The sequence below is a fragment of the Indicator indicator genome, chromosome Z (assembly GCF_027791375.1).
Source record: "Indicator indicator isolate 239-I01 chromosome Z, UM_Iind_1.1, whole genome shotgun sequence".
In the NCBI taxonomy this organism is placed as follows: Eukaryota; Metazoa; Chordata; class Aves; order Piciformes; family Indicatoridae; genus Indicator; species Indicator indicator.
This window is the reverse complement of record NC_072053.1, coordinates 43,419,757-43,439,880: the sequence shown is the minus strand read 5'-3', so window position 1 is coordinate 43,439,880 and position 20,124 is coordinate 43,419,757. Positions and strand designations below refer to the sequence as shown.

Genomic DNA, 20,124 nt, shown 5'->3' with positions numbered 1-20,124 from the left:
TCTCGCTGGACACCTCCCAGCTTGGTGTCATCAGCAAACTTGCTGAGCAGACATTCTGTCATGATGAAAAGAAAATAAGACTCTGGATACAAACTTGACTATATAAACTATACAGGAGAATATTTTCTAAGTTCAAAGTTCACCACTTCTACATAAAACCCAGTGCCTTATTTTACTTTAATTTCCTACCATTTTTAATACCATATCATCTGCAATTAATACACTGGAACAAAAAGTACAGAATGCAGTGATGTGGCGATAAGTGAATGGCAAACAATGATTTAGTCTTCTTGATCCTGAGATGACCATATTGCTGAGACAACAGAAACTACACCTTTATAATGGAAATCATTCTCAAAGAGAGAAAGAACATCGTTATGTATTCTCTATGTGACATGTAATTAAAAATGGGATATATAACTAACAAAACCGGTTTTAGAATTTTTTTTAAATAGAAGGAGGCTGCTTGAATGCAAACATAATCTTAACCACAGTCTTCTAAATATGTGACTGAGTTAGCTGCATAATGTCCATACCTTGAGGCCGGCATATAGAATGGAGGCCATATTACACAAACCAAGAACATATACACCTACTGAACATGGTCTTTTCCATTCTTCATAAGAACTATTTCAATAGAAATAAGTAACATAGCAACTCATTTAAATGGACATGTCTTTGTAAAAGCAGCACAAATGATCATGGCCACAAAAATTATCAGGGACACCACTCCTACAAGGACAGGCTGAGGGAGCTGGTGGTGTTTCAGCCTGGAGAAGAGAAGGCTCCAGGGAGACCCACTAGTGGACTTCCAGTACATTAAGGGGTCCTACAAGAAAGCTGCCTAGGGACTGTTTACAAAGGTCTGTAGTGATAGGACCAGGGACAATGGTTTCAAACTAGAGATCAGTAGATTTAGTTCTTTATCATGAGGGTGTGGAACACTGGGGAACAGATTGCATAGGGAGGTAGTTGAGGCCCCATCCCTGGAGATCTTCAGGGCCAGGCTTGATAAGGCTCTAGGTAATATGCTCTAGTGGAGGATGTCCCTGCTCACTGCAGTGGGGTTGGACTAGATGACCTTTGGAAGTCACTTGCAGCCCAAACCATTCTATGATTCCATGAACTAAACAAGTACAAACACTGGTGAACAGAATTAAACCTTCATGACACTTCGTAATTTTTTTATGTTTAGATAGAAACTCTGTATTCTTTATAATAAAAAATTCACTGCGGTGTGCCAACATAGTACTGAATACTGTTGATAACAGTAATTGCCAACAGAGAAGATCTTTCTTAGGTAATACCTGTATATTGTCATTCCTGAGTATGGACTTTCTAGAAAACAATGATCATACTTGAAGTGTTAGCACTTTAGGGTAATAAAGACCAGAAAATATTTCCTGAAGGATTTGGCATGTGTGATATCTGAAGAAGTATATACACCACAGAACTCTGGGGGATCCAAGAGACCAGGTTGCTCATAAATGACCGGAGTCTGAGCTTGCCCTGAAAATTTATTTTAAAAAAATCACTTTAAAAACGTATGTTGATCTTACTCAATGATAGCCTATATAATCACAGATACAATACTTTCCACCAGGATGTTTCATCAATCAAGAGTCATTCCAGAAGCAGAGCAACCGTCTCTAACAAGATTTCATTGCTTAAACTGAAGGCACTTTAAATCAAGCGCATCTGAAAACTGGAAAACTACAGCATAACAGGTGAGGAATGATACTGGGAGCCAAATCAGCCAACTGAACTGCAAAAAGTCTGCCTCAAACTCTTTCCCCTTTTTTTTTCTTCAAGATCAAACCATAACAAATCACAACACACCCTGCAAAAAGTGCTACGTAGGACAGTTGAATAGACAGTTGTTATATGGCAACCACAGTTAGGACTGAGTACATGAAGGCTAGCAGACCATTGCATACTCTTCTACCAAAAGAAGGAACGCATCCTAAAACACAAGGGTCTGACTTCAGTTGATGGGAGAGGTTTTAAAGAGCATTGGCACATACCCTGTTGTAGGTAGTCATACATAATCAGGTACACCAAATATGTGACTTTACTGAAAATTTACTTTAAATTTCTGTTGTTAGGATACAGATTTACTATCTCTTTTGATTATTGCCATGCAAATCTGCATTTAGTTACAACATAAGCCACTTCATAGGTGGTTTTTAAAAGAACATTAATTACTCCGTAATATCATCTGTATGAGGAGATATGTATCTCACAGAACTGATGTTGTGGGTTTTTTGATTTGTTTGTTTGGTTGGTTTTGGTCTCTCTTAAAGACTAGTCAAGATTTTGGAAACTAATGTCAAGAGAAGAATACCATCCCAGGTTTACCTGCAAGTTTCATTCAAGCTTTCTGAAATTACTACACAAGCACACTACATGATTTATTGAATAAAAGGTTAATCTGATCCAGAGTTTTGGGGGTTTTTTTAAACATTGACCTAAGTTTTGCTGTAGTTGCAAGATGTACTTCAGTAACCTTGGGCTGAATATGTGCCTGTATCTGGAGAAAATAACAGTTAACGTAATCAGAAATTCCACAGCTCTCCAAAAAAGGTTTTTTCCTTTGTGAAGGCAAACTATATTAAAGTACTCAGACTTTAAAAAAAAAAATACAAATGTACCCTAAAATTAATTATTTAGATATCTCTAACCTGAAAACAGTTAAGCACATGGATATGACATTTGGCAATGTCTTATCTTTAGTCTGTCAAGGTTTTGAAATCCCTCTTGAGCTGGAGTACCATTTTTAGCTTGGCTAGGTCAGAATGGCACTGAACAATATGAGTGATGACACACTAGACAGCTATATGGACAGAGTTGTCATCAGCAAGCCAGCTGTGCTAACACCTGTATGTCCTGCACAACTGATCTTCAGGAATAAGGATCAAGAAAGTCAGATTGGGGGGAGGGAGGGAACAGAAGAATGTGATTACTAAAATACTGAAATGAAGAGATCCTAATTAGAGATGAAAGAGGAGAAAAAGTGATCTTTTTACTTTTTTTTTTTTTTTTGATCACAGAGAAATAACAGCTTGTTTCCTGCTATAAACTTCTCACAGCAGTCAATTAGAATTGTAGTACTCTAACTGGGTTTTCTTTGTGATTTTATTGCATATACACATACCCACTGTTTCAACAGGCTTGTGACAGGGCCAGTTTAGAACAACAAATGACCACAGTGTGAACAGATCATGAGCACACACCCACAACCAAGCTTTACTCTGGTTATGTTTCTAAACACATAGAAGTACCAGCTCTAGGGGTTAGGATTTTCAAACTGAGATCTCTAAAACAAGAGCTTTTAAATCATTATTAAGAAGACTAAAACTGACAGACTATAAATCCCACCTAAAGAAATGTGGCTGATCAGTACACGTGGAGTATCCGGTCACATCTATTCAAGTCTGATTGTGGCAGCTGACCTAAGCCTCATAACTATTCTACTTTTTTCAAGGTCTGATCATTTTGTGGCTGAAACTAACTGATCAATTTGTGGCTGAAATTAATGCCACTTACACTGAGTGTTTTCACTGATGTTGTCACTTGCATATGGACGTGAACTGATGATTAATGAATTTCTTACATGCCATAAGCCAGCCATCATAAGGAAATGAATTTTATTGATGTGGGACACACAGAAATAGACTCTAATGCTACAGTGTTACTGTTTCTCAAATATTCAAGAGTTTCACCCCATCTCCAACCGACTCTTTGTCCTGTATGAAAAACACCATTAAATTGGATACAAAAAGATAATTTTGTCATTGTATTTTAGAAGTATGTAATAGGATGGAACACCGTGTTCACATTTTTTCCAGCTGTTAAAACTGTTGCACCCAAATCTCATGCACAGACAACTTAGGGACATTTTGGAGGAGATAACAGGAGTGGAAGGGGAGTGTAACAGTAAGGCAATGAAACACAATGGTAGAAACATTTAAAGGCACAACCACTGACAGGCGTGCCTGGAAACTGTTCTGCTAGCTGGCATACAAACCTTTCAACTAGCAGAAAAAAAGTGCATTAACTGGAGGGGATAAAGAATAATTTGTCTGACTAAATGCCAAAAGGAATGGAGCACACTGGATAGGTGCTTTGATTCCTGAACTGTCATAACGAGCAGGTTCCTCACTGGTATTGGGAAAAAGATTTTTTGTGGGAGGATTTTTTGCTGTTTTTTTATGGACTCATTACCATAGTTCCCCAGCCGCACAGGGAGATAGGTAACAGACTAAATTTGTGAACACAGTATTCTAATAACCTGTTAAAATGGCCAAATGTAAAGGAGCTGGGGCTGAATCAGGCTGAAAACTGCCAGCCTTTACAACTTATCACAACTTTAATAGTTGAGGATTACAAGGGGAAACAGAAACAACTTTCTGTCTCTGTACAGGCTGACTCACTGGGATGACTTCTCAATGTGGTGTTTTGCACAGCAGTTTAGTGCATAGGGATTAAGGCAGGCTGTTGAAGAGGCCATTACAGCACTGTATCAGGTGCAGTGCCCAGGTGCTGGCAGTGGCAGGCTGCAGGGTGGCCTCAGTGAGAAGTGGATGTGGCTGCCCTGTGCCAGGCACCGCCTACTCAAGCCAGCTCCAACTGACCTTATTGGGCATAAACAGCCCAGCAGTCCACCTGATAGCTCCTCTGTGAAAAACATATTTAAGAAAGGGCAAAAATCACCACAAACAGGTAGAAAGAAGAACAAGAGTGAGAAACAGCCCCACACACACCGGTCAGAGAAGCAGGGGCAGGGTAGTGATTGAAGCACCAGATCAGGTATTTCCCTGCTGTGGCAGTTTAGGCTGGATGCCCCCTGCCACTGCTACATGAGATACACCTCTGGTGTCCTGGGTGCCCACCCACAGGGGTGGACACAGGAAATGGCGTATTTCTACCCATAAGTCCTGCGCCCTATAAGGCCATCTGCAGAGTCATTCTCTTCCTCTTTCTTCCCTCTCTGCTCCCATGGGAGATGTCCTATCGGGTAATGCCAGGGGGAGTATCCTCAAGGCCTCTTACGCCTGTCTAGGCCTAATGCCAGGAGGAGAATGGAGGGGGGGGCAGTCTCAGACCTGGCCAGCCTGAGACTTGCCTAGCAGTGGGGGGGGGGGGGGAAGGAATTGCCCTGAGGGATTGGGTAGACCCCGAGGTGGGAGAAAGGGAGGACTGGGAAGCTTTTGGGAATTCTGTGAGGGGGTTCTGTATGCTTTAGGATGTTCTTTTCCACTATGCTTTGTAGTTTGTAGTTTTCTGTAGCTTCACCAATTTGCTTTTCCATTTAAACTTTCCATCACTCTCCAATCCGTTTGCGTGTGTCATTCTTTTGTCCCTTTCGGGGCAAGAGATGTTCTGGCTGGCCTCAAACCAGCACACCTGCAGCCAATGGAGAGGACCATGCTGGAACACATGTCCACATGACAACACATGCAGGACTCCATGTTGGAGCAGGAGGCTAGTTCCTGAAGGAACTGAAGTCCCTGGAGAGCCTACACTGAAGCAAGGAAACACCATGAGGAGGAAGCAGTAGCAGAAAAGATCTGTTACAGACTAACTGCAATCTCCTGTCCCTCATGCTTCCTATGCCTCAGAGCATGGGCAAAGAAGTTAGGAAGGAAGTTGGACCTAGAAGGAAGGAGGATGCCAATTTATTTTGTCTTTGCACTACACAAATATATTTTAATAAATAAAATAATTTTCCCCAAGTCAATTCTGTGTTACCTGTGTGAGTAACTAGTAACACAAAATCTCTCTGTCTATATCTTAATGCACCAGCTTTCTCATCTTATTTTGTCCCCCTGTGTGGTTGAGAGGGAATGAGAGAGTGGCTTGGATGGGCATCTGGCTGCTGGTCAAGGCAGACTCAGTAGAAGCACTCAAACTAAGAAGCAATAAAAAGAGAAGCATCTGAAGATGCAACCTTTACCTTATGGTGCCCCAGCATGGTACATCAGATTTAACAGTGACCTTAGTCTCAACAGGATCAAGTCAAAAGCCTTTCTGCAAACCAATCCTTACAAATATCAAGCATCATCACCTCTAGAAGCAGACACTGTCTGCACAAATATGCCATTGTCTTCAGAAAGTTCAGTTACCTGAAAGAGACTGAGGTGAAAAGTAAAATCACTGAACAGAATTAGTTCTATTCTAGCACAAACCAGTATAGGACTGCAGGTGGGTTGTAAAAGGAGACATTTACCTAAATGCCTTTTATTTTGATGAGACTTTTAAAGAAAACTCTTTATGTTTGATGGAATGTCTTCTAAGAACTCTTCTACTAAATATTAATTTATTTCTGTTACCATTTTGGTTCTTACATTGGGCTTTATTTATAAAAATAAAAAGGTCAAATCATGGCCACAAGTTCTCTAAGTAGCTAATGTTTAAACCTGTTATACTTTGCTAAGTTTTTTTAATTTAAGAAAATCCACAGAAAGGGCAGGAGGAGGTAGGGTGTGGGGGAAGGGGAAGGCATCTGCTTTCCAAACATACTTTTCTTAAAAATCAGCTATTACCATTTGGTCCTCCTCAATGTTATGTGAATAAAACTGAATCAAAACAAAATCTTGAGGTCCTCTGTTTGCCCCAGATAATGTTTGGGGTTTTTTTTAATTTAGTATAATGGTCACTTTGTGCTTTGATATTTGTCTTCAATACTTAAATGTTATAAAACAAAGAAAGATTTTTTTCAATTCAGGAGTCAGATGAAGATAGCTAACATGACAAGACCCAGGATAAAATAAAATGAAAAATAATCTTCTAAAGAACAGCTCACAGGTTATAAAGGTTATATGAAACTAGTTGCTAAAAATATTTTCTTTCCTAGCATAGCACAAACTCAAGTTCTTCTACATTGATGCTTCATAAATATTCATGATGATTTCAAAAGGCAGCTCTGAGATGGTCTTAAAAGACTCATTCTAAGCACAAGCATGCGCAAGTACTTGTCAACAAAGCCAAATGTATGATACTAGATTTTCCACCCGGTCACAAGGAGTCCAATAAGTCTTGTACATGATCCCTTGTACAGAGCTGTATTAGAAGCATGCACAGAGACTGTCTCCCTCAGCTCTGCTTCTTGCTTTGTTAGATGAATGTTACACCGAAGTATACCCAAAAGCTGGCGATCTAGTACCTGCAGTGCTGCCTTCCGGAATTCTTGTAGCAATAGAGTACAGAAAGGAACAATGTTGCATTCATGGGTATCAGAGTGTACTGTGTTATCTTGAATCTAGCTAAGATTACTAAGGATGTCTGTAAAATCTCTTCTAGCTCTACAGGCAAAAATTCATAATGATAACACAGATCCTGCAAGTGATACAGTGGAATTTTGTGGGTATTTGCTCATGAATACATCCACAGGGAAATACCACAATGTTCAAACTCCCATAAATATATCTGCAGCACACAGTAATACCTGCTGTACTTCATATGATTCTGAACTTAATCTATATTCATTTGGTTTCTTTTTTTGAAAACAAAAGCCGTTTCCAGAATTTCTATGAGAGGTAAGACAGGCTTGTGGTTCCTTTGCTAGTATTTAATCTACTTGGACATGTTCTGATTTTAAATTGTGTAAGAAAACCTTTAAGAACAACAGTGTAAACTTGATAGTTTACATATAAGCCACATTCATTAATGTTAGATAATTAGCTACCATTGTGATGTAGGGTTTATGTTTCTGATATTTCCCAAATCAATAATTGCCCTTTGTTCTTCTAGAAGAAATGACATGTCAAATTATGAATTATTTACAATCAATTCCTTTTAGTTCCTGCTGAAAGGATCATCCTGACATTTCTAATTCTTATGTTTTCCTCATTCTTTAGGTTGCCAAACCAGAAAGGATAAACTACTCTGTCACTCGATAACAAGCTATTTGGGCCTAGCAAGTAAGAAGCAGATGTGGTAACTAAAATTCTCAATGATGGTAATTTCTCAATCCCTTCACTGCATCAGGAAAACCAGTACTAAGCATGAGATGCTCCATACAACCATTTCTGAAACATTTCAATCATCATGCATTTACAGCACTGTTTTCTAAATCAAATTTTAAATTTGCAATCCAGAACAATAATTTCTTAAGGCCAAGGACATTACATGACATGTTGTTGTAAAAAACACAGCCAGAGTGAAGATGAGGACAAAAATGAAGGCATAACCTATCAGCAGATTCTGCAGCTAAAACACACAGTTTAGGTACTGTCACTTTCAGTGATTATTAAAGGAGAAAGAAACCTGAAAAAAGTATTGAAAATTAAATTAACAGACATTTTGGTGAACACAGAAACTAAAATATGGAATAGATTCCCATGTTGAAGGTAATTCAAGATGTGATAAGGGAAATGAACACTCCAAGCTTATAAAACATTTCTTTTGCTCTGTGTTGCTTTGGACTGAAAACAGTTACAAAACAATCAGCCATTAGGGTTACAGCTGTTGCCCTTTCTCTCAAATAATTGAATATACAGCTTTGTTGGACCTTCAAAGAATACCATGCCAGGGTAAGTCAAAGTGACAACTAAAGACTATTTATCAATTTTAACAAGTTTTTAAAAAATCATGAAAGTTTTTGATTACAGGTTGATACTTACAGTCTTTTCCTTACTTTATTTATCACATTTCAAAGATTAAAGTAGCATGCTCAAAGACAAATACCTTATGGCCATCTATGTGACTTCACCACATGACCTCTGCTTTAATAGATAGAGTTAACTCAACAGCAATTAAGAATTATTTAGATGATTAAAAGTCTTCATTTGGTAACCAGAAATAGAGCTCAGTGAGGAAAGGAAATTTTGTAAGAAGTTTTATATTAAGAAGTTCATATACTATAAAATTGTATTTAATTTCACTAAATATGAATAGGTTTTGGCAAGGAAATAAGCTGAAGGTGGAAATTTAAATTCTGAGGAAAGGAGGTTGCTTTACAACAACTTCAAATCCACAGAGAACAAGCAGTTGTAAAAATCTTGCTGTCTTTGGAAATACGAATGCAGAGGGAAAATATCAAAGTCTTACCTTATGAAGAGTGGCTTCCACAGATTTCATACAACTAATAATCAATTCTTTGTCTCTATTACAAGAGAAAGAAAACACAACATAGTAGTTAATAGAACTGAAGCTCTACTGATGTAGAAATTCACTTTATGACCATCATGTTGTTAAAAATAATTGTTGATACCATAGGAAATCAAATAGAATCTATGCCAGAAAAGTTGGTACATCTTAATATTCCAGGAGTGTCTTTTACCTTGCCATCTGTATTTCCTTTGAGCTCTTACAGTTCCTAAAACAGAAGTCAAATCCATGGCATTCTTCTGCTTGGAATGACCACTGCTTCCTCATTTATTAATTCATACTATCCTAACAGGAAATACAGGAAGGTGGCCAGAAAAGTAGGATTAGCTTTTACAGTTCTAGTAAAGCTGTCAGACAGATTTTTCTCTTTTCAGGATCCTACCTTTCTTTGGACCAGATTGACAGGGACATGCTGTTCACCTTCTCTGCTGGCCCCATTTGGTGTCTCTTCCTATGGCAGAAGGCTGGAAGTAGGTGATCTTTAAGGTCCCTTCCAACCCAAACCATTCTGTGATTCTGTGAAGTGACTGCTATTTGTCTGGGTGAAGTCAGTTCTAGAGAGTCAGTTCAAGAGCATTAATTTCTTAGTTACTGATACAGAAGTTAATTTGTTCCTCACATTCTTCAGTATTCATCAAATGAAGGAAAGTAGTTTCAGATGGAATTTTGGACTCAGGTGAATAAGTGGTCCCCAGGATCTTAATTTTGTGAACAGAAAGTTGAATACAGTTGATTTATTATCTTAAATATACCTTAGAATAAAAGTCTGGTAATACTTGTTTATAGTACCTAGGAAAGAAGTTTAGAAAATCAATCCAATGCACTGCTACATGCTAGGATCCACATTTCATTTAATTTTTATTTCACATATTCATCAACTCCTACAGGTATAAGGGAATTCGAACTCGGATCATAGAACTATTCCTAAGGATTATTATCCAGAAATTGTAGTTCAGGCATGAAGAACATGCTTTACATCATCCTTTACATGATAGCTGGGCTGTAGGGTTGATACAGCAGAGAAATTACCAAAAGGCTACTAAATTTCTGTAAAGTTCATGACTCTCAGACACATCCAGACAGCCATTCTCAGAATGACCCAGCCATCTTCCTGTCCTTTAAACTGTACAAAAGATTGGGAAATAACTTGGAAGACACCCATGCATTGCTTAGGAATTTCTTAGGTTATAGAAGCAGTATTGAAGACTTTCTGGACAAAAGCAGTCTATTTCACCTGATTTGCTTTTATGTTCCAACTCTTCTGCTATGAAGAGTTGGTAGAATAATAAATTGTATGGTTTTTTCTTTGTCAATATTCAACTGTTCTATACAGAAATAGAGCCAATTTAAAACCACTTCATGTTAAAATAATCTTTTCTGAATATACGAAGGGCCACAGGGAATGATCTCTAGTACTACAGTACATAAAAAGGTTGGGGAAGAGTGAAAAGGGGCAAGCTTCCCAGAACAAATCCTTCTTCAGGTCACATCTGCTTTAATATACTCATAATAAATATCATTTGTCATTTTAATTAGCTTGTTAAACATTTCACTGATAACTATATCAATTACATTATTTCACTTGTGCATAAAAACCCTTAAAGCTTCTAAGCTATGGTTCTTCAGAGGTCAGTATAATGAGAAATTTTAATTTAAATTTTAATTTTTAATTAAAACATTTTTTTAAATGTTAGCCATGGACTAACAATATTCAAAGTACACACATAAGAGTAATACCTAACAGAGTCTGCAATGATTTCTCTTTTTATCTGACTATATGACTGTAAGAAGTTAGTAATATTCTTATCCAAGCCAGTGGAACACCTTCTGACTACCAATCTTTTCAATATTGGTTCCCAAACATTTCTTTCCATTCTCCAGGTTATGGCATAAAAAGTTATGGGGTTTATGTCTAAATCCAAAAGTCTCTGAAACCAGCTGAAAGTTATGTTCTATTCCACAGATAAGATTAGGTCTGAAATGGGTTTCAGCTGCTTTGGCATCTACGACCTGTCACCTAGCTGACATTTTGGTATTTATTATAAATAAACTGTATCTCTCCATACAAAGATCAGGTGGAAATGGAGAAAACAAGCAATCACCTCTTAAATAAATAGTGTTAGTAGTATGCCAGAGAGATGTTGTCAAATCAGTAAAATAACTGGAAAAAAAAAAAAGCCAATGCTACATCCGGGCCCAGAATTTGGAGTACTGCTAGGGGTGTACAGAAAATATACTATCTAGTACCTTGAACTAAAAGCTTTCTTTTTAGAACACTGAATTTGAGAGAGTGGCAGATATACTTTTGTTTTCTAGCATTACATTAGCCAGAGCTAAAACCCTGTGCATGAAAGTAAGAATTGATCTTTTGTCTGTTTTAAGTGATCTCCCCAAAGTCCCAGTGCTCACTTTGCTGCCACGCAGAGGGCACTCTCTGCATCACGGATCCTCTCTTCCAGCTGTAGCTTGTCCTGCTCCAGCTGGGTAAGAAGTCTATTAAGCTGACGCAGAGATTGATCTTTTCTTCTCAGCTCTGTCTTTGCCTCAGAGAGTCTCTGCATACACACAGAAAGCAGAGTTACCTGTCAGCACAAATAATTAACTTCAACTTATGCCATAAACTATGAAAAAAAAGTGCAAAATAGACCAACTGTGAAGTAGATTTGGACCATTACATAATATGGTTTTATGAATTCTCTAGCAGAAACGTTACTAACTCAGAACCTTCTGTGTTTTATAAAATAAAACTATTTGTTGATCAACCAGGTACAGGTTCATATACTGTGCTCAGATTCCAGTGCTAAACACAGTGGAAATAGTCAAGAGTATGGCACTAAAGAGAAAAGAATATTCTCAAAACTTAACTTTAAATGAACATCAAAGAAATTCACAGGGAAAGGGAATAAACAAAGTAGCATGTATTTAAATATTCTGTACTATTCAGACATTTCAGGATTAAAAAATTAAGAAACTAATAATCTCTGTTATTGCATTAAGTACAATTTTGTTGCAATTGTTGCTAAGTACAAGTTACTATTTTTTGGTGGTTTCATATTTTAACATCAGTTTTCCAATACGCAAAATAGCATGTCTGTCTCTGTCTTAAAGACAACACGCTTTAAATCAATTCAGATTAATCCAATAGACGACAGCACACAGAACTAATTAATACAGAACCTGGGTAGTTGTTCCTCCTTTCTGATGGAAGAAATCAATACTTTGATAGACTGGGGTATTAATAACGTGATTGCATAGTTTGCTAATCTAGAGATTATCAAATCAAATCCCACTGCCAGAGCAGAATCATCTAGAGCAGGCCACACAGGAACATATCCAGGTGGATTTTGAAAATTCTCCAGTTAAAGAGATTCCAAAACCTCTCTGGGCAGCCTGTTCCAGTGCTCCATCACACTCACTATAAAGAAGTGTCTCCCCACGTTGAGGTGCAACCTCCTGTGGTATATCTTATATCTGTTGTTCCTTGCCCTATCATTAGGCACCACCAAAAAGAGACTGGCACCTTCATCTTGACACCCACCCCTCAGATATTTATAGATATCGATAAGATCCCCTCTCAGCTTTCTCCTCTCAAGAATAAAGAGCCCCGGTTCTCTCAGTCTTCGGTTCTCTCAGTCTTTCTTCATAGGAGAGACGTTCAAGTCCTGCAATCATCCTCATAGCTCTCTGTTGGACTCTCTCCAATGGATCCCTGTCCCTCTTGAACTGGGGAGCCCAAAACTGGTGTGGTCTCACCAGGGCAGAGCAGAAGGAAGGACAACCTCACTACACAATGCTGGACACACTTTTCTTCATGCACCCCAAGATACCATTGGCCCTCTTGGCCACAAGGGCACATTGCTGTTCCGTGGGTAACTCGCTGTCCACTAGGACTCCAAGGACTTTCCCATGGAGCTGCTTTCCAGCAGGACAATGCCTAGTCTGTACTCGTCCCTGCACTTGTCCTTATCAAATTTCATGAGATTCCCCTTCACCCAGCTCCCCAGATCTTGCTGGATGGCAGCACAGCCCTTGAGTATGTCAGCCACCCCACCCCCCGGTTTCATGTCATCAGCAAACTTGCTGAGGGTACACTTAATTCCATCATGCAGGTCATTGATGAAGATATTGAACAAATCTGGACACAGTATTGACTCCTGGGGAACACCACAGGCCAACAAGCTTCCAACTGGACTCTACAGTACTGATCACAACTCTCTGAAGTCTGTTGTTAAGCCAGTTACCAATCCACTTCACAGTCAATCATCTAACCCACTTTTCTTGAGTTTGCCAGTGAGGATGTTATGGGAGATGGTATCAAAAGCCTTGCTGAAGTAAAGGTAGGCGATATCCACAGCTCTCCCTACATCTATCCGTTTGGTCATGCCTTTATAGAAGGCTATCAGATTAGTCAAGCAAGATTTCCCCTTGGTGAATCTATGCTGGCTACTCTTGATAACCCTTTTTTCTTCCATGTGGTTAGAGATGGCCTCCAGAATGAGCTGCTCCATCACCTTTCCAGGTATGGAGGTGAGGCTGACTGGTCTGTTGTTGCCTGGGGCTTTCTTCTTGGCCTTTTTGAAGACTAGAGTGGCACTGGCCCTCTTCCTGTCCTCAGGCACCTCCCATGTTCTCCACAATCTTTCAAAAATTATGAAGAATGGTAGTTACAACACCAGCCAGCTCCCTCAGCACTCATGGATGCACCTCATCAAAGCCCATGGATTTGAGTGGGTTTATTCCATTCAAGTAATCTCTAACCCAGACCTCTGACCCCAACTGACCAGTGGGGAGTCTTCCTCCCTCCAGATTTGCTGCCTTAACTCCAGTGTCTGAGATTCGTGAGGGCTTGTGTTAGTAAAGACTGAGGAAAAGAAGGCATTCAGTAATTACTTCACCTCTACATTGTCTGTCACCATGTCTCCCACTTCATTTAACTTTTTTCCTATTCTTCTACAAAATAACAAAGTACGGCATAAAACTGCATTATCCTAAAAATAAACTGAAGTCTGTGGATTTGCATAATGTTTTCTTCAACAATTCTCAGGACAAAAATGAAACCAGTTACTTCAACAGTGCATTTGGAAGGTAGAACACCACTACCTGAGCTCTACTCAGCAATTTACCAAATCCAGGATGAGATTAATCACTGCTGTAAGATAAAAAAAAAAAACAATCAGGAGTTTATTTAAGCAGCTCTAAACCCCCTAAATGTTATTACTAGTCTTCCTCAAGTTACTGCAGGTTAAATAACTCTGTTCTGTGACTTATGTCGTTATTTTCAAAGAAGAATGCTATATTTCACCTAAGAAAATATAGACATAAAGAACTCATTCTTGCATTGCATTATTATTAGCCATAAAGATATGCAAAGACATAAGTGTTGATTTTAGCAGTTCTGCCCTAATACCACTAGCAGCTATCCAAACCCTGCTTGAACAGTTGAATTTGTGACTTGACAGATTTTCACAGAAGTTATTTTCAAGAAAGAACATGTGGATTAACAAGCATAAAAGGAAGCATCTTTAATTTAACAACAAAGAACATTAGATTCTTCCATTTATTATATTTACTGTTTGTTTGGTGCAGGCTAAGCCAGCACTGAGGAAAATTGACTTGTGTTTCCACTCCCACTCAGATTCCCAGTTTTGACAAACAAAATTAATTGTACAGAGAACAATGTCCGGTGCCAGTGCTTTGTCCATTCCACTTTCCCATCTGATTGAGAAATCTGTTTTTAAAATGCTATCACAGGACTGAGCTCCGGTCAATGCAGAATAAATAATTCTGCTAATATTTTGATGCAAACAACTTTTGATGTAGAGGCTGCTGGAACAGAGTCTGGCTTCAAGGTTCTACTGGGCTACATGAGTGATGAAAGACTGGATAATTGGAACATTATGGATATTATTTCATTTTTATTAAATAGGTATCCTTCTACAGGGGCTGAGGAGTTGTCTAATCCTGCAGAATGTTTTCCCTCACTTAACCATAAATGGTAAAGAGAACCAATAGGTGTCAAAATCTTCAGGGTGCTGCTAACTAATATTGCTTACCAATTGCAAGCATAGGCATGCTAATAAGGCAATAATAGGGATAAAAGTGTGAAGCCTAACTCTTTGAGAGGAATGGCTAGCAATTCACAGTAGTTGGTGATGAAGCAATATAGAAATGATTAAGTCAAGTATCTCACTTAACAGCTGCTTTATTATATTCAAAACTTTCACTATTATTTACAGAAATCTCCAAAGGTTCAGGCTTCACCTATCAATAATATTGCAATATCCAAGCAAAATGTGAACTGATTTTTGCTCTCTCTAAAAGTAAGTAATCAACATTCACTTTAAGTTCCTTGCTACTGTGGGTTAAAATCAAGCCTTGGAAATTTCTTAAATAAAGTGTGGAGTATTCTAAAGTAATGGCTGCTAAGCCTCTTTTTTTTCTTTTCCTTCTTCAGGTTGATCTAATTAAAACCCTTGATAAACTTTATGGACTCTAATATTTCCAGCTGAGTGACTGAAACCAAGAGGGTGTGCCTGAAGGCAGCAAGGCAACAATGATAAGCAGCAGGTTAGCCACTAATTTCTCAGCCAGGGTAGATTGTGAAAGTGTGATGTTCTGATATCCAAGAAAGTGTTCAGGAGAGAATAGGATAAATCAAGTTTAATAACTCTGCTCCTAATTGTTCCCTCAATGCTCCACTCTAATTACTTGGAGAACTCTCCTGACTGTCACCTGATATTAAGTTGTTGGAGGCTGAGTGTGGAGCAGTGAGATAATCAATAAACATTTAGTGGGGAGAAGAATGAAGATCCCGTTAAGCAGTGGGAACCTGCAGCACCCAAAGCCCTTCTGCTCATGAGAAAACCTATGGGAGAGCCATAGTGATTGCAAAGCAATAATCCAAAGCACTGTTTTTAGGCCTTGAGGCCTTTAGGCAACAGTACGTTTGAGAAAAAAAGGTTAACACGGTCACCCTAATTACAGCCCATTTTCACATTCTTCATATATAAGCGAAGACAAGCCAATTAGGTAGAAAGGAAGATAAGGGAAGTTTTATTTGTATACTAATTAAACCCCTGATGAAATTAAAGGAAAAACATACAGCTCTGTAATTGTGTCTGAGAAAGGTCACTTCAGGTTCAGTTATCAGAAAAGCACAGCCTTGAGATATTTCACTTAATCCACAATATAGCCCTTATTTTGCCCCCCAGGTCTTAGTATTTACAAAAATAAGAAAATTTCAAAACCTGATAATGCATTTATCTTGAAATGTTTTCTGTGAACAATTACAATTGTTAGGAAGTAATGGCTAAACACGATAAGAATGAAGGTTTTAAAAACCTACTAGGTCTGCTAATAGTTCTGTGAAGATGCTGAGCTTTCACTTTCAAGCACAAATGATTCTGAACCAACTTCTAAGCCAAACTCCAATTTGTTGACATTCCATAAAATGCTATGTATTTGTTCAGCTCAGATGTTTAGGCATTCAGGTATCACTGCACTCCTTCCTCTACAGTCCACCAAAAGCTCATAGATCAGTTGAGTTTTCATAGCAATCCTTAGGAGTTCCCTTTAGAGATATGTTAGATTTAGGCTTTTATTCCCCCATAAACTGAACATGAAAAGCCATTTGTTGGAGAGAGCAAGTAACTGACAGCACTGAATAAACATCTCATTGGATGTCTGTTGGCTAGGACCTTCCACAAATTATTTAACACGCTTAGGCTTTGCAGTGAGGAATCTCTTTCTTCAAAATCAGTTACAAAATAAATCAAAGTTTAACATTGTCACTCCTCATACACAAATAAGCACTCTATTCAAAAGATAACAGACCATCATTCTAGATGAACAATGACAGTCATACAGTTCAAATTCATGCAAAGCGTATGTGACACATTTGTACCAAGAGCACGTTTTCCAAGATCAACTAAAGCTAGATAAACCTGCTTACTAAATTAGATTTAAATTACAAAGACACAACACAGCACTACAAGATATGCAAATATACTGCACTATGTGTATTATGAACTAATTTGTGAAATTAAAGATCTTGTCTTCAGGATGGTGTTCTGTATGTATATTTTCCATTTAGATGCAAAACACTACTTTTTAAAAGATCTGTACACGGCATACATGCTGAAAAACTGTCCACATAACTAATAAAATTCCACAATGAAAGAAAGAATATGAAGTTTAGCCAGCATTCATTCCTCAAACAGCTGAAACACACTTCCCATTATCCCTGTTGGCAAATACAATGTTCAGAATGGTCTCTGAGTGCCCTTCAAAGGACAATCTACAGATAACCTAGAGAAGTCTTGCATCTTCAAAAGGTCCAAATCCAAAAAGTAAAAGAAGTTACATTAATATTTCATGTCAACTGTATTTTTAGTGTGCATGACTGCAATGCAAACCAAATTACATTGGCTCACCTATAGAGTTAAATCCCACAGCACATTTTCTGAAATCTTTCTTATCAATAACTCAAAATGAAAATTCAATTAGAACAGAGTATTAAAAATATCAGGAGTAAAAAGTTCTGTGGAAAAAATCATAATTGATACTTCTCACAAACACATTAAAAAAAAATCTAATACATTTAGACCTTTGTCAACAACTGAAATGGATTTACACTTCTCAACATGAAACCAAACTGCAGTATCAACACACTATATCTGGATTCACTATGTGTTTCATAGTGGCTGCAATGCTGTCTTAAAACAACTTGAAATGAAGTCCATGTGACTCTTCTCCTCCTGCAAAGCAGACGTAACCTGAGGTTGACCACCCATGACATCCCTTCAATAAGAGATGCTTTCACATGCCCTTTAAACTTCCCTAGTAAAAAAAAAAATATGAGTACTCAAAAGGACATTTGAATGAGCTGCATCTCTTTTGCAGAAAAAGCAGTGGATTTTTTAACCTCTCTGCTACTGGACCCTCACCCTGACAGTAGTAATCTTTTCATATGCTGCCACTGTGAGAAAGGACAGACCTTATGACTCTTCTCTGAGCTATGTGATGTAGCATGGAAGCAGTTAAACACAGATAAACTGTGATCTGTAAGCTAGCAAGGTGCAAAATACCTCATCATGTCCTTGAGAGTGCACTGTTTAATGAGGTCACAAGCAGGAGTGGGTCTCCTAAGCAAGACAATAACACCATCCAGCACAATTATTTTAATAAATACCAACAAAATATAGGTAATGAAGACATAGTTGCAGATGTATTTTCACATTTCTGACATAATGTCAAATACAATTGCTTGTGATTGTTTTATATAAGAATCTCTCAAGCTCCTTGAACTTCACTCCTAACTCACCTTTTGACACAAATCACATATTCATAACAATATTAATAACAATATTCATAACAATATCAGACCTCAAACTATGCCAGCAGCAGAAAGCTATAGTTAAATCAGTACCACAAAAAAGTCAAGCAATCATCTAAAGACAATGCTAAGTTAAATGCTGATGCACGCAGCTTAAAAAGCAGCTGTAATACCTACAAGACCTTGAATCTAAGTATTAAGAAACACTTCAAAAATAATTTATTCAAGAGTCACTCACTTGACCTGGAAGTGGAAATGAGTTAGTTTTCATCTTGCAAGAGATTTTTCTTACAAAAGTGATTTGAAATTGTAGGCACTCATATTGTGAAAGCAAATGGTATTCCATATGTCTAGACAACAGTCCATTTATCAACTGAAGCAAAGTTTAAGTACCACAAACATTTTATCTTCAGTGGACTTAAGCTAGGTTTAATATCTCTGTGCTTACAACACAGACTTATTTCTAAAGACCAAACCTATTCTAACTAACATGAAAGGAATGCATTTTTCTTTTGCATTAGCTCAAAATGTTTCACAAAGAATGCCTGTAAATGCCTTATGAAGTCACTGAGTTGCATATGCCTTAATGTTGTTGTGGATTAAAATATTTTACTAATTTGAACACAGTAGCTCTTCCTGAATAATTCCATATAATAACACATCTTCCAGAAGAGAAATGTCTTATGCTTATGTATCACTCAGCTTCAAGGCAAGTAAAACTAAACAAAACTACGGATTTTTTTTTATATGCAGGAACCACTAAACATAAACTAAACTGCCCATACACAGGCTAGATCCTCATTTGTATTAGCAAACAAAAGCATCAGTGTTAAAATGTGTTAGCTAAGTATACTGCCACATTTGAAGGGAAACAGAAGTTCTCTCAAAATGCTGAGGCACACCCAATTGAATACCAAGATACACTAGGCCTTCCAGAAATACACTGATCCAATCAGATAAAATAATTAATCCCTACTTTTAAACAACGCTTTGAAAAATGTTGAGGTACGTAATAAAATTTATGCACATGATAATCTAGAAATTTTTTACATCTTTTGAGTTAAGTGAACTATGTCAGTATTTCTGGAAAGCTGCAGAGAAGGCTTATACCACCTTAATGGAACAACGATAATTTGAGAAAAACTCAGGCTTTATCACTGCGAGATTTAAGTGTATTAGAAAAAAGCCTTGATGTGAAGTGAAAATGTAATTTTGGAATCACCCACGGGGTGGTATAAACACAGGATTACTCACCACTGACATGCTACTTCAGGACCGCTGTTTCTTTTTTCTCCCTAGAAAAGTAATTTCCTCTTGCACTACAATACCTAACCCTGTGCAACTGCAGACCAGACAAGATCCAGCCTGCAGGAGCAGCATTTCTGTGGTTTGGCAGTATCATGCCTTTAAGTCAGTTACTTAAGTGCCACAAAAGAGAAATAATCCTATTGTTTTCACTGCCACACGAGAGACCAAGATTTCCAAAATATCAAAAAGATGATTTATACCTGGTACTCTAAAGGTGGACTTTTCATAAGTTTCTCATGTACCTGTACATAAGCGATGCACCTAACATTACAGGAAACTGCAATTCCTGCTCTGTAACACTGCTGTCTGCTATAGACAAGGATCTGCAAGACCGTTGCTTAATTTTGCTATGCATTAACTGATTGTGCACA

At 37.9% G+C, this 20,124-nt stretch overlaps 1 protein-coding gene across 1 annotated transcript in view; it reads right to left on the bottom strand.

The window, feature by feature from the left end:
* CCDC171 (coiled-coil domain containing 171) overlaps nucleotides 1-20,124 on the bottom strand; it is a 148,956-nt gene that overhangs the window by 34,956 nt on the left and 93,876 nt on the right. Inside the window, 2 exon segments of the mRNA XM_054397577.1 lie at nucleotides 9,052-9,106; nucleotides 11,521-11,666. Of these exon segments, the coding sequence (XP_054253552.1) occupies nucleotides 9,052-9,106; nucleotides 11,521-11,666 (201 nt within the window).